This window comes from Idiotropiscis lumnitzeri, chromosome 3 (assembly GCF_059441095.1).
Source record: "Idiotropiscis lumnitzeri isolate Australia: NSW breed Sydney's pygmy pipehorse chromosome 3, RoL_Ilum_1.0, whole genome shotgun sequence".
NCBI classification, from domain to species: Eukaryota; Metazoa; Chordata; class Actinopteri; order Syngnathiformes; family Syngnathidae; genus Idiotropiscis; species Idiotropiscis lumnitzeri.
In genome coordinates, this window is record NC_142393.1 from 7,821,433 (window position 1) to 7,837,401 (window position 15,969).

The window sequence follows — 15,969 nt, forward strand, 5'->3', positions numbered from 1 at the left end:
AAGTAATTCACGTCTTTTTTTATGTCTCTCTCGCTCTCTCTCTCTCTCTCTCATGCTCTCTCTCTCACACTCTCTCTCTCGCTCACGCTCTCTCACTCTCACACTCTCTCTCTCGCACGCTCTCTCTCTCGCACTCTCTCACTCTCACTCTCTCTATATATATATATATAAAACTTGCAAACTTGGGACCAAGTGGCCCTCGGATGGTTGTAGACCACTCCAGTGGGGGCCTGTGCCACAGTCGAGCTTTATGCCTACCTTTCTTTAAATTATGCTAAATTGTTTTGGTGGCAGTCATACAGGATATAAACTCATTACACCACATTATCGACATCTGTAAAAGCAACATGATTGCTTCACATTGAAAAGCAATTTATGAAGTGGGCAGTTGTTCAGGTTAAAGGTATGTTCTGTTCTGCAGATCAACATTGTAAAGTAGAGAAAAGGTCACGTGTTATTAGCATGTCATTATTTAGAAACTGAGACTAAAGATGAAAAACATACTGCTGATGCTGTATAATTTGTGATAATTTATTATAATTGTATCTTAATGGATCTTCCAGGTTCAGCCGTGGCACGTTCGCAATTGAAAATGCAGTTTATGTCAATAAAAAGTTGAATATATTCTACAAACTGTAAGGACTGACTAATTGTCATTTAAAGATGTACACTGTCCTTGTTGTCATGTAACTGGGATTTTTAAAGAAGGAGTCACCAATCAGCATGCTAATGAAGTGTTCCAGATTAATTAACGTTTATTTAGGACAGTGTCCTTACATAGGTTTTGCCAAAAGGTTTCAGTGCCTTTCGTAATTTGCTTTGAGCGTTTGATGAGTCCTCTGTGGTTTGTAAAATGTCATGGTTTAATCCTCTGGTAATTCAGTCTTGCAAATATTGATTTTAAGTCAATAATGATGTGTATTGATTATATAGCAACTGAGGTCAGCAATAATCTGGGGAAGGTTACAACCACCCTGGCGAAGAGTGAGCATTGGTGAGTTGACGGATGGCATTTTAGCTTAGCAGTTAGCACAATCGGAGAAGCAGGTTTGTATACAGGGTTGACTTTTGCGGCAAGCAATCTTTTTGCCCCGTGGCTCTTTCAGAGTTGCTTTAGGCGCTTATTTTAAACAGTGTAAGAAGGTGTCAGAATGGGTAAATTCAAGTGTAGTAATACCTTTTGAAAATGTAACATTTTAGTTGCCATAAATTGGTGTATGTAAATCAGTACCATTGTCAACATGGTCTAGAGCAGGTGTGGGCAAACTACGGCCTGGGGGCCACATGCGGCCCGTTAAACGTTTTAATCCGGCCTGCCGTACTTGAAAAAAATTTAAATGAATAAACATTGTTAATGTTTTATTTTCTAAATACCGTGGTTTTTTTCAAAGACATATATTGTTGTAATGCTTTTGTTCACTTTCATTTAAAATAAAATGTTTGGTTTTTTTTCACCGATGATGTGAGGTTACCAAAACACTCCATCCATCTACTCCTGGTCCGGCCCCTCTGTCAAATTTTAGAACTCATTGTGGCCCGCCAATCAAAAAGTTTGCCCACCCCTTGTCTAGAGTTTGGTTAGTCACGCTATTCTATACTATAAACGTGAAAAATCTTTGAATTTAAACAAAAACAATCAGTAAATAGTCAATAAATGATTCATACAATGTTTAATTATTACATCAGTACATACATCAATTGTATACCTGAAACAAATTCCACTATAAATATGAATGTACATAGCATGTAATTTCTGCATGGGTAGAATGCAGATTTTTTTTTTTTAAGTGCTGTAATGCTCAAGTGTGAGTGAAGGTCAGGTAAGTACTTGACATTTCAATAACCAAGAAAGAAAGGGGGTTCTTTCGAGTGGGCACTTGGTGTATTTGTATATGTCTTCATAACGTTATGACGTTTCTTAGTGGCATGCATTATATTATTCACAAGAGTTGCTTCAACGACTATTTACAACGCCGGGTACAATTTTAAAACTTAAATTTTAATATGCACACTTTTTATCCAGACCTGCTAGGTTGTTATAAGAAATTGATATGAAAGTTTGTTATTTCCTGCTAACTTGTCTGGCCAGCAAACACCTGAGTCATAATGTGATTTACTTGCCTGTCACGTACGTTCACAGCCCCGGTATATGCAACTTTGAGATGGAAATAAACGATTACAGCATGATGTTGTGCTTTGCAGCTGCAAGCTGCGCGTTTTGGGCATTATATACAATCTAATGACTCTCATAGTTCAGTACGTTATTTCAAAACAAATATCCATCTTTGTTAGGTTTTAGTGAAGGCTCTGGAATAATGCAAGAGGAAAAAAATCAATGGGATGACACTAAGCATTAGTTTCGATTTACTGTAATGTGGACTAGTTGATCCTCGTTCTTTTTTTGTCTGGTACTGAACCGGTTTTAAAATGAGGTACATTATAATCTCAGATGAACATCAGCATGTGATGCTACAATCATAATTATCAACATATCATCTAAATCATCACATAATGTACTAAAAGCTGTTGGCCCCACAAATGCGTCGTAGGTATACTCCACCCCTTCAAAATAGACAATAACCCGAAGTCTCCATTGCTCTTTGATGTTTATTTGATTGCTCTTATCGAAAAATGCGGTTCACTCACTTTTCAATACTGACTATAATACTCTGTTTGAGGTTTGTAGCATTCAATAATGTATTGCTTTCCTGAGGTGCCGACATAGCGTTTCAGTCAAGTCAAAATCTGGATTTTCCTCCATTTTGTTGTTCAAGTCTTCTTCCAGGAATCTGCCAAAGCTGCACCTCCATCAAATCCACGGAAAGTGTATTAAACCATCTGCGCCACAACTTAGACCAGCTTTCCCAATTTAGACATGCCACTGCATTGTCAGGTGCGCTGAGGTCATACAAAAGAAAATGCCCTCGGTCTGCCGGAACGCCCGCCGACAAATTCCCAAACATGCTAAAGGATGCGTGTACCTGCGCGAACATTCAGATGCACCAATTTCACACCAGAGCGCACATGTGCTGTCTTGGAAAATAGAGCTTTCTACCTCCTGGCTGGCCTGGGAATGTCTTGGGATTCCCCTGGGGAAAGGGTAGTCTGGGCTTCCCTGCTGAAGCTGCTTCCTCTGCGACCTGACCCCGCCGGATAAGCTGAAGAAAATGGATGAGTGGATATCATGCATCATTGTGAGACTGATCATTATTAAAAAATGAAAACGTAACCTTGAGATACTGAACAGAATGAAAAAAAATCTCACCCAATGAATAAGGATGAACAACATGTTTTTTTTTTGGGATTTAGATCTCCAACGTGCCTGCTATTCGAAATATAGCTCATCATTGATAGGACATTGTTATTTCCGAGGAATATCGTTGAATTGTGTGTTTATTAATAACATGTTAACAACAACATAATTAAAGAGAATTTAGGCATTTTTTTTATATTTCAGAATTGTGTATCAAAGTGTATTTATTTCTTTCTTTATTTATTTTTTTACGAGAGGTTGGTCTAAGCCAAAAATGCCAGGGCCAATTTACAAAATTCTTTTCTCCGAGTACAACATTGCTCTCAACTGATAGGCGGACATGCTCACCAATACCCGCTGTGTTGACAATAACAATATCCTTTCGGGGATGATGTATTGCCATCTAAAAAAAAATAAAAGATGTTTTCTATGTATATGCCTTCTGGACATTGCGCCTCACAAGAGAAGTCACATGAACAATTTGTCAGCTGCAGTCTGGAATGTCCACATATAAACAGCTGTTGGCAACAAAAGGATGGATGAGACATGTATTTTTTTAATCCGCGCGCACTTATTCAGCTGTCACTTTCATTTGAATGTGTGTGAGAGAATCATGCCGAGGCAAGGCAAGGAGAACCACGGCTCATAATCGCTTTTGAATTTCAGCTTTTTCCCCAAAGCTAATATTGAATTACAGTGAATTGCAACATCTCGTTCCAACCTGTGTCATGACCCACAAGACATATTTTGCAGTTATTTGCACAGATTAAATTGTATCAAAGGTTGATGAAGGACTAGTTTGTTGATGGGGCCACAGAAATGTTCGGGCTAGAATCGTTTTTTCATGCTGCATTGAGACTCTGCTTATGAGCATGATTTTAATGGCGTTCCACGATAACATTAACACAATGTGCCGGGCTTTATGGCTAAGAAGGAGGAGTATGAATTGAATTGTTTTGGGAATGGGGAGCCAGTGGACGTTCTCGAGCACAGCCACAATTTTGAACAGGTTTTGGTCAAAGTTTGAAATAGAAGCTAAATGAGACGTATTTGGCCGTTAAAGCCGTTTTCAGTCGCTAGTTTTTAATGTTGTACCTTAACATGCAATGTTTAAGCAAACTTTTACATTTGTTTCACATTTTGATGAGAAATATCAAATAAAAGAGTACTTTATTTCACAAAGGTTGTGGCGTTGTAAAAGCAATGCATTTACATTTTCCTTTAAATACAACAGAATATTTAGTTTTATGTTGCATTTAATCCTTCCAAATGGGTGAAATGAACATATTTATATTGCAAATCATCGGTTTAAAAATAACTTTTTCATGGTACGCACAAAATAATGATAGTCCCCTTTGTTTTCTGTGCTTTTCTAAAACACACGATAATTAAGCATGCTTTTCATTGGTTGGTTAGACATCATTTTAAAGGGCACATATGGAAAATTGACTTTAATGCCTCGTGCATAAATAGTTAGGACACAGAGTGCCCGCTCACCCATCAAGTGTGAAATTAAACAATAAAGTCAATCTTTTTGTTCGCTGTATATTTCCTCAAACGTTTCTGTTAAAGACGTGATCTGAATCCTGCCAACGTTGGAAGCGTTGCATGCAAAGGGCACATCTAAAATAGGCAGGACAGCGGCCCTCGAGGACCGGCGCGGGACACGCTTGCTCTTTGTACAAATCAAGACAGAAATATTGGTGTAACTATTGACTCAGACTGGAATTATATTGATATTGATATATTGGTATCGAAGCTGCACTGTCAAAGTTCTTGAATGTCTCCCGCTACCTTTTAGCAAGAAGGTCCCTGGTTCGGTTCCAGCCCTTCTTGCTCAAAACACATCACTCAATAAATCAAATTTGATCAATATAACGCTTTTAATATGTAAAAATACATCTGAACGTAATAAACCTAAAACTCGATGTAGTAAAATTATTTTAAAAATACAAATAACAGCCCCTACAATGTAAAAGAAGATTGAGAATAAAACAATAAAAATAAAAAAAAGAAAAGTAAATATATATTAGTTAAAAGTGCAATTGGAAATAATAATGACAACTTTAACAATTCTATTAAAAAAAGTAAATATGACTCAACCAAATGTGCTAAAATGTAATATACAATCTTTAAGACCCAATAAAAAAAAATTAAAAAAACGGATTTAGATTGTAACTTCACCAGAGCAACACTTGCCGCACGGTGCTCAGATTGTTTCATGCTGAAAAGCATCACAATGTTGTCTCTTCCTCCTTCCCGCTGGTAAATCCTGTGCAGAAGGTTACTATTTTCAAATGCCTCTGATAGCTATGCCAAAAATAGCCTCCTCATACTTGAGATGGGAAATCCAAGAAAAAAAAAAATAAAGCCAATCCAGAGGAAATCCCTTTTTAATACGATACTATTCCACAATGTAGACTTTCCATACATTGTTGAAACAAAATAAAAGTGACGTATATACACAGGTGGTTGGGTTAAACATTCATTAAAGTATTTCTATGAGAGCAGAGTAGGCTTCTTGCTATGTTGGTCACACAATGCATCGCGATATGCAAGCTGTGAGAAGCAGCTTTATTACCACAGATGAAGGAAAGCTGGAGGAAAGATCAAATTTTGGCCTTCAGTTCCCTTAACCTTTTGGATGTAGAGTATGTATAATGACACAGAGTCACACTTTGTCATTCTGCTCTGCGCTGACATTTTCATCTCACAGGTTTTCACCAACTGGTAACGATCAACAACTGATTTCAGTCCTCCCCTGACGTCTTATCATGGAATTATTTTACGGTGACACATCATAAGAGTCTCATTTTTTGTTGACTTGAGGTGAGGCAGCTGTTTTGAACTAATTTTGGGGTACGGAATCCAAAGTTGCAATCAGATTTTCCCTGTTGTTGTGCTATAAGGTCCTCGTTTATGAAATAAACGTGTATGTATGTAATTGAAACACCACAGTGGAATTGTTAAAAGCTTTAGGAAAAAATTATAAAAAGAATAAAAATTTTTTTTTTTAAATTAATAGAACTAACAAGATAAAACAGCACTAATCTGTTTAATTCCCACTATGCTAGCTTTTGGATTGACCAATTGCAACCACCACGCAATGATCCAAACGCTTGAAGGTGGTTCATTAATATAGATGGGGTTTTTGTAGGAATGGCTGTTGGGCTAAACTATTCAGGGGAGGAGGTTGAGTGGATGCTGAGGGAGACATGTGCGCTAGCGTGTTCACTAGCCAATTTAACGGAACATGTAAATAGCGACTGTGGGGGCAGGTTGAAGCGGGAGGGGGAGCGAGCACGTGAAGAGTAATAGCGCAACGTCTTGACGGCCCTAAATCAGGAGCTTCACCAAGACAGCAGCAGTCACATGCATGATGCAAATACGACAGAGTGACAAACAAACAAAATAGATTTGAAATAGCTGTGATACATACCAGTGCTTAAAAATATAAGCAGCTGGTGCATATGCAGTCGTAATCACGGCACAAAGAAGGCAGTTAAAGCAAGACTGCACACGTCGCCGTGAAGACTTAAAAATAGCAGCTTTGAATTTTGTGCCTTCCTGTCCGCCCGTGTACATATTTGATTGACAGCCCTTCAAAGATACCAAAGTGATGAGCACTTGACCCCATGGATCAGAGCTGTTTATATTGGCGCATTTGTCATGACAGATGTAATTACAAATAGTCGATGAAAGAATCCAAGCTTCTGTTTCGTCAATTAAGATGAATGGACTGTGGGATGTGTAAATAAACAGAGACAGAGGAAGATGAAAAGAAATGATACGCCAATGGCAGCATATTAAGGGATTCTTTTGATATTGCGTTTTAGCAGCTACCTTTCAAAAATTAACCTAGTAATAGTAATATCAATACATTTCCTCCTTTGGAGTTGTGGCAGCATGAATTTGAGCAATAATAATAATAATAATAATAATACTACTACTAATGATAACAACATTATTATTATTATTATTAATAATAATAATATAACAATAATAATAGCAATAATAATAATGATAATAATAATAGTATTATTATTATTATTATTAATATAATAATAATAATACTGTGTCTTCCTTGCAATTAACATTATATGATATGCATTTCAAAAAGCAAATGCCTTGACAAATATATTTTGCGGCCCTCCTTTCTGTGTGCGGTGGTTCCACCATTTTAAAGTGGTCTGCTGATTAAACATTCATAATACAGTACATCCTCTCAATTGAGTTCCATTGTGCTGTCAAGAGTTCCGTTACAATTATTTAGGGTCCAGAAAAGGGCCGCTGTTATGCATAATGGGTTTTATGCCCGAGTAATTTAAAAGTTTGGGAGATAGTTTATGAGCCGAGTTGAGTTTCAGTAATCAGACTCGTGTATGCACAGTCATGCATTTGATTGTTTGATGGAGCGTGCTCATAAAGCCCTCCACTTGTTGGCAAGAATGACAGTAAAGTTGTCTTCAGAGGTAATGCCGAAATATAGAGTGTCACCCTTTGATACGAGAGACCTTTTAGCCTTTATAAAGCGGCGTAGACAGATGCTCTGGTTCAAACAAACTGACACTCAGAGGGGGGTTCTCCCCTGCAAGAACTGCTTGAGTAACTCTTCACAGCCGCCATCAGTCTCCATGGGAGGAGGATCACATAATAGGCTCAACACTATGGATGGCCATATGTAAAGGATAGGCGCTATCAATCGTCAGCACCGGTCACATATACCTGTCCTCTCGCCTTCTGTAATTTACCTGACTGCACTAAAAGAACATGTGCCGACTGTTCTGTTACCAAATTAGATAGTTTGTCAATTGTGTGCTTCGAATGGAGGCAATGACCGTAGATGGGCACCTTACCCCATTTTGCCGGTCCGCCCCCTGCCCTGGGCACCCTTCTGTCCTTATATTTCCGTCCTTATTCAGAAAAGTAATCATCTCCATCCCTGTCTCTTTAAAGTAGGGGTGGGCAAACTTTTTGATTGGTGGGCCACAATGGGTTCTAAAATTTGACACAGGGGCCGGACCAGGAGCAGATGAATGGAGTGTTTTGGTGACCTCACCTCATCGGAGAAAAAAAGATACAGTTAATTTTAAATGAAAGTGAACAAAAGCATTATATATATCTTTGAAAAACCACAGTATTTAGAAAATAAAACATTAACAAGGTTTAGTCATTTAATTTTTTTCAAGTTCGGCGGGCCGCATGTGGCCCCCAGACCGCAGTTTGCCCACACGCTTTAAAGCGATGTCATCCTTATGTCTCGCCCACTGCCCCAAAAAAAAAAATAAATAAAAATAGACTGCGCATGTTGACGTCATTGACCAACTTTCTTTTTCATTCTACTCATCTTCTCGCATCTGCGTCAAAAACACACGTAGAACGGCACGCAAGCGTATGACCAACAATTACAGGGATGGACGAAAATCCTATTCCACCCTTGTTTGATCCGTTCGTTTTTTCTAAAACCTCTCGCCCTCCGCTGCTCCGTCCCCAAAATGGGCTTCCGTCCGTGACGGAATTCCCATCTCTGACAATTGACACATCAATCTTGAACCACATGACACACTCATGAAGCAGTTCTTCCATTCCGAGTACCGACAAGAAGTTCAGACGAATCCTCAAGAAATGACAAAAAAAGAGGACAACCCAAGAGTGCTTGACCACTCCAGGGCAGCCAAAGTGCACTTGTGACCTCATTCGTTCCACGCGCTGTATTTTATGAGGCGGCGCGGCGCAGCGAAGGTGAAGTCAGCCCACCAAGCAGCCTGCTGGTGTCTTCACAGAGTAACTAAAACCTCACGCTACATTTAATGCTTTCCTCTTGGAGAAAGAAAACAACATATCCGCTTCACGTAAGATAGAGAGTGGAAGTATTAAAGAACTACTTAAATGTACGCGATATTAGATTGTAGTAAACTCCTGGTGAAAGCCACACCATATTTGGAAAGGGCTGACATTTGCTTTTTAACAACTTAAAGTTACAGAGATGTAATAGTGAGGCCGATCCCCTTTGCAACGAGAAATTGGATCCATCCACCTCAGTCTGCCAATCCAAATACCGTCCCCAAAGTCCACACAAAGTTGCAGAGGCATGTGAACCAGAACAGCTTTCTAACATCCAGAGCCTTTTGCAATTCCGGGTGGATCTCATCGGTCACACCCCTGACTCTGCTTCTTCAAGGGAAGGCGTATTGATGGAGTTGGTGTTCTTCGGAGTATAACTCGTATGTGCTGTAGAGTATACGATTTGATAGGAAGAAGAAAAATGGAGCCGTTCTGTCGGCTCTCACTCCACTGAATGTGATGAAAACAGTTTAGGTCTATATTTGATTCAGTGAATGCTTGTCTTTTTGCGCCCTACGACAGACTTAATGACCAGTTCAGGGTGTTGGTCACTTTTTAGAAGTCCAAAGTCAGCTGGAATAGGCTGCAGCAACCCGTGACTCCGAACGGGATAAGCGGTGTTGAATATGGATGGATCGCTGAATTTACTTTCCAGGGTTTTAAAATGTTAGATTAGAAGTCAGTACACAGCATGTCTTCTATTAACCATTTTCACCCGTCATTATATCCAAGCTCAATATTTGTCTCTTCACACTGCCTGAAGGAGACCTTCTGCGGCTTTAAAACTCATCTCGGGAATAATGGAGACAGCTTGTAATTGCTTTAATTTATCTCGTCGGATGACAACTGATTGCATAATTATTTATAATAGATGCGTCACTATGGAAAGTGGTTACCAGAGGACACAGTGAAGAGGAGGTCGTCATCGTTTATCTTTTACTTTTCCGGAAAGGTCTATCAACTGTTACGATCGTCCTTATGGTACTCAAAGTGAACCATTTGACAAGTTAATCGGTTGCTGGTGATGGCATTTTTTTTCTTCCATTTCTTGCACACATGTAAAACACACACACAAAAAAAACTAAAACTAACTAAAACAAAAGTATTTTTGAACAAACTAAAAGTAATAAAAACTAACAAAGACACCTTGAAAACTAATTAAAACTTACTAAAATAAAATAAAATAAAATAAAATAAAATAAAATAAAATAAAATAAAATAAAAAATAGAATTAAATAAATACTAACTGTAATTACAATTCCAAGCCATAGGTGTTCTGAACGACTGGTATCGTGGTCACAATTGTGCATAAAATAAAAGAAAGAAAAAAACAATACTGTGAAATTATTTTAAACATTTGAAGAAGCAAAGCAACTCATAATTAGAAAAAGGTGTGTTTTTATTAGAAACATCTCGTATAAAAATGAACATGCTCTACACATCTGTATTCTTTTCTATAGATAATTCATAAATATCCAGGCACTGTATTTATTTTATTTTTTTTCCTTTTTTAAAATAATTCCCGTACAGAAAGCAAACATGATCAAACCATTTGGAAACGTACATTTACTTGCCACTTACAGTATGTTCACTCAGCACTTATTAACATATTCTATTTTGGAACACGTACGGTGATTTAGAAAAATAAAAAGCGATGTGGTGACCCGGAAAAAAAAAGTATTTAAGTGTATTCATTTACACAAACACTTTTCCCACAAACAATACGTTATCCAAATGATGAAAAAAAAAATGCATTTGCAGCAATATCTGAGCTGAGCGCTGCAAAAATTTGGGATGAATCCAAATCTACTTTTCAGTTCCAACTCTTTCCAATAGATTTCCTCCTGTTCATCACAAGTTGTTCACATGACTTACATTATTTTGACATGCAAACATACATATTTCTGCATCGCTGAGGATAAGATTTATTGTGACCATTTTCCAGTGTTGCTCTTTTTTACGAGGAACACTGAAGGAGGAACTAGAGACTGAAGACAGAAATGGCGTTTACACATTTGGATTTTGTACACTGAGCTCTTCCGAGTGTTTGATCAGAATGCACTCCGACGTGACGCAAAAGCATACGACACCATGAGTGGTCCATTAAAGATGAAAGGTCAGAGCACAAAATGATGCTAATGGCTCTTATTTATCAAGCTGCGGAATGGCAACCTGGAATATGTTCTCATCCACAGGGTGCTAAAGTACATAAATAGCCACTTTTTGTAAACATCAATAGCAGCTTCCAAAATCCTTTGGGGGGATACAAAATATATTTAAAAACAAAAATAATTCTTAGTCGGAAGTAACCACACTTGTCCAAAAAGAAACTTCTTTTCATCCAACTGTCTCAGTTTGTGAATGATAAATAAGGGCCATTAAAGTCTGGATGTTGAAGGTGGGACTTTGTACCTTCATTGATGTAAACATACCAACGTCTGTGCTGTGAGGCTCCGTTTTTTTTTTTTCTGTTTAGGTAACAGAGGTTGGCTCATGGTCGCTACTGTTAATGACAATCATGACACATCGCATTCCATTGACAGCACAACACAGTACACGTGATGCTCCCACAAGCATGCTGGGGCTGTACACTAGGTTTGCCCGAGAAAAAATAAATTAAATAATGGCGATGTTGACACAATTATGAAACACTGATTAAAAAAAAAAAAGAAAGAAATCAATTTCTATGACTGAGTGATTTTTTTTTTTTGTTTGTTGGCAGATATGGTTAAACGTGTTGCGATACTCGAACTCTTGTAAGGCATGTACAGTTTGACAAGTCGCAACTGCATTACCATTTACCAACAGTCCAACTGCAAAAAAAACAGGCCGAATGTGTCTAATGGCTCAGCCCGGGAGATGTCTGCAACGTGTGCTATTGACTTCGGAAAGAAAAAAAAAAAACACTGTTGGTTTCAGGTGTGCGCATTCATCCTGCGCCTGAAAACATCACAACCCAACATTATGTGTCTCAGGGAAGGGGAAAATGAATGGTCCAGTCTTTTCATCTCTCATCTCCTGCTTGCATTCGACTCATTCCTGATAAAAGTGGCATTTATTATCTAAAAAAATATGACATCCTTTCAATGCGCGCTTTTCTCTCGGCTGCAGCAGCTCTTCCGGTATCTCGTCAGGCTCCCTCTTTAGATGGCATGGTTACTGTAGCTTATATATGTCTGCTTGGAGGCCAGCGCTGTAGGGGAAGAAGAAAACGGTTAAAAATTCTCACTGATTGATGTGGAAAGTGGCATTAAGCTGCAATCTTGGGAACACGTGTAGTTGTCCTGGTGAGTTCTTTTTATGGATGACTTCATCAAATGAGGAAAATCATGTTGCTTTCTCCACCATTTTAGTGGGTTTTAAAGAGGCAGCAATGCGACAGTCAAGTAGGGATAAGAAGGATTTCAAAAGAGGTTGCCTTACTTATACAGGAATCCCGCACTACTTTGCGCTTCACTTTTCACGGATTCAGCGTTTCGCGGATTTTTCCAACATGTTCATCAATAAAAAATGAATAATAAAATAAAATAACAAAATAAAATAAAATAAAATAAAATAAATAAATCTATAAATAAACAGTGGAATGTGGAAAGACGCATTGCTTCCAAGAGATGAATTGACACAGAGTTTTCCGTATATATTCACGGGCACTCATAAAAGGCGTGTAATTGTTTCCCGCCCGCAATATTGATCAATGAGAACTCAAGTGGATTTATCCCATGAGCTGATTGGCTGACCATCATCGTAGCCGCACCCAGCAAGCACAGCTCGCTCAGCACAAGGACGTAGAAACATTGGCAAATATAATGTTAAAGTGAGTCTTAAAACAGCTTACCGGCACTACAATCCCACATTGCATTTTATCCAAAGGTTCTTGTTGATATTTTTGTGAAAAGCGAAAGTTAAGCCTTCTTTATGGGTTGAAAAGAAAAGTGAAGAAAGAAGATGACAACGAAGATAAAGAAGACAAAGAAGAAACAGCACCAACAAGAGCAGAAGTGACAGTAACTTTCGCTTTGTACAACAATGTGGGTTTAAAATCCACCAGGAGTATACCTTTGGCTAAAATACACAAAAGGGATTCTATTTAAGGTAAGCCAATTTTAGGAGAAAAAGCTAAACTTTCACGAAGTAGTTCCGTCGTGATTGTTTGCTCCCGGGCGTACAGAGCAGTGGCCTCGGCAAGCAGCACAGATGAAAGAAGTACTTCCGGTGTATTTATTAATCCCGCCGAAAAATATTTTATTTTGAAAAATGGCCGACTTCCCCCCACCCCGTTCCTTCGGACTCTTGACACATGTCAAGATGCTAATGGTCTCAGTCGCATTACGCTGATATTAAACCCACAGGCTAGGAAAATTAGCACAACCGCGTACGAAGCCTGCTCGGCACAATATGCGACGAGCACCACCCCGTTGGCGGTGCGCAAAATTTGCATGAAGTGGTCCGTGATGGAAAAAAAGTTGGGCACCACCGGTATAGATCACGTTACTCTCACAGCTGTGCAGCTTGGTATTCATTCTTCATTTTGCATTTTTCAAATTAAATTTGTTGTATTTTAACATTTAGAAGACTGGTAACTATGTCTGTGGGGGTCACGTAATTCCAATAAAAAATAGAAATTAAAAATAATAAATAATAACAATAATAAAGATAAAGTCAACCTCTACTAGGTGTTTTTTTTTTCACGGGGATTCCAGTCCCATTTAACAGTGAAATATTAGATTACTCTATTATAAATTAGTGTTTGGAAAATAAATTGCACTTTTTCCTGAGATCTAACAGATTACATATATAGCAATAGTTATGTGGAAAATCATGATTTTTTTTTTTTACCTATATACAAAGTTGTATAAATATACACTTAAAACTGGAAGGGAAAAAAAAGATGAATTAGCTGTTGATAACAACGCATGTAATCCCTCTTGGCATTTTCACCGTCCTCATCAATGTTTGATCGCAGGATCGCTCTCTGACATGCTTTTCCTGCTCATGCAATCATATGTGAGCTGTGAGTCAAACTTGGAAGTCTGATAGAAAATACGTTCCATTTGTCACAATCAAACTGTCCCCAGTGAGCATGCTCGGTGGTGGTAATCACTGTACCAATCAGCCCGCGCAGCGGACTGAATGTCAGATAGGATGAATCCAGTCAGAAAATAGCAAAGTGCCAGCGCCAGGCCAGTGGTACCACAGACAAGGCGATGTAATGCTTCCAGTGTCAGCGGCATGCTGAATCGAGGTGGACTTGTCGCATTTTCACCAATAAGCATGATCATAAATAAATATTAAGAATTTGAGCCATTTGTCTTATACAATTCGCTCATCGCACATCAGCTTTGCAGTACCGGCTGGCCGCTTGGAAGCATCACACACCAATCGTGTCATCCATGTCGGCGTGTGCCGATCAAGTAGGAGGTCACGATAATCGTGTCTCGTGCTGTGTTGTAGTGAACATCGGCATTTCGGGAATGATCAAAATAAAAAAAAAAAAGTGGTCACAAGGAAGAGAATTCAGTGGATTTACCTGCGAGCCTAAGATCCTTCACAAGGCTCCCCTCCCTCAACACAGTCTGACACAGACATACAGAGCAGTTGTTAGCGTCACCCCCTCATGACGCAGTGTGAGAGTCAGCATGTACACAGATTTGCTCGAGCTGGAGCAACTGCATTCCGAGGTTGCAGAAAGGCATAGATGTATGTGTGTGGGCGAAATGTTTTTTCGTCGCAGTAGGCGACATAATATTTCATACAGTTGAGTTTGTCAGTGAATAAAATCAGGACTTGGAGTAATCATGCACGGACGGCTGCTTGATTTAATCCTTCCCCCACACGGCGAGCGCCTATTCATAGACTTTATCTTGGTGATTGAAAAAAAAAATAAAAAATCCTTTTGCAACACTACTCGTCTCTTTCATCCCTTTCAAAATCAGACGAGTGTGGGCTCTGTGTCACTCCCCCTGATTGGCAAAAGCAGTATTACCCGAGTTATAGAGAATGGCATCTTTTTGTGTACATCAGGTGGAGGATTTTGAATGAACCTGGTGAAACAGAAAGGTTGCCTTCTGCTTTTCTTGAAATGCTTTTATATTAATTTGCCAATTTGTCAGCAGGATTATACAAAACATCTCGCAAAAAGCATCGTTCCATCAAGCTTTGTGGAGTGGTGGCAGTCTGCAGTGCTAAAAGTGGAATCTTAAGCATAACATCATTTCTTAAATTGAACCTAAATTTGCTTGTTTTGCTTATTTTTGCTTAAAACAAATTGTCAGACAAAATCATTGTTTTTTTTTAAAATACTTATTTGAACTCTTGTTTTTGTTCTTGGCATTGATTGTTAACAGCCAGGTTTAAGTACTGTGAGGCTTAAAACAAACACTCAACATTTTAAGAGTGGGGTTTCACAAATCGAATTTTCTTATTTTAAGATTTTGCATAATTTATTAATAAAAAAAAAAAATACAAGTATGACAAAAACGCAGCAAGGTTTTTTTTTTTTTTTATTTAACAAGTGTTTAACAAATTATTTTAGTTGTATTACAATCTACTCCAATGATGAAGCTCAATAGTTGATCTATTTTGAAGCAATGATACCCTCAATCAGAATTTGGTTCTTGCATACCTGGACTGTTACAGAAGACAAAATGTTGAAAGATATGTCAATTTTTTTTAAAATCGTATTTTAGGAGAATTTGTCCAATGCGTTTCTTTCTTGTTCTGTTCCAGTTTTGTTATATTATTTACTAAGCTAATTTTGCGGCTTGTTAGCCGACGGGTTTGCACATTCGCTTCACAGATCAGAGAAGCCAAGTTTGATCCTGGGCTCCAGTCTTCTTGTGTGGTGTTTATTTTAAGAAAATAGTTGTAAATAT

At 38.4% G+C, this 15,969-nt stretch overlaps 1 protein-coding gene across 3 annotated transcripts in view; it reads right to left on the bottom strand.

The window, feature by feature from the left end:
- Positions 1–10,475: 10,475 nt before the first annotated feature.
- LOC148339720 (metabotropic glutamate receptor 4-like) overlaps positions 10,476–15,969 on the bottom strand; it is a 139,136-nt gene continuing 133,642 nt past the window's right edge. For 2 of the 3 annotated variants that reach the window (XM_088289522.1, XM_088289523.1), the window contains exon 11: positions 10,476–12,290. In XM_088289522.1, coding sequence (XP_088145648.1) covers positions 12,241–12,290 — 50 coding nt within the window. In that variant the 3' untranslated portion in view covers positions 10,476–12,240. Of the gene's footprint in view, positions 12,291–14,624; positions 14,671–15,969 lie in introns of all 3 variants that reach the window. The other variant, XM_088289524.1, reaches the window with a different exon arrangement.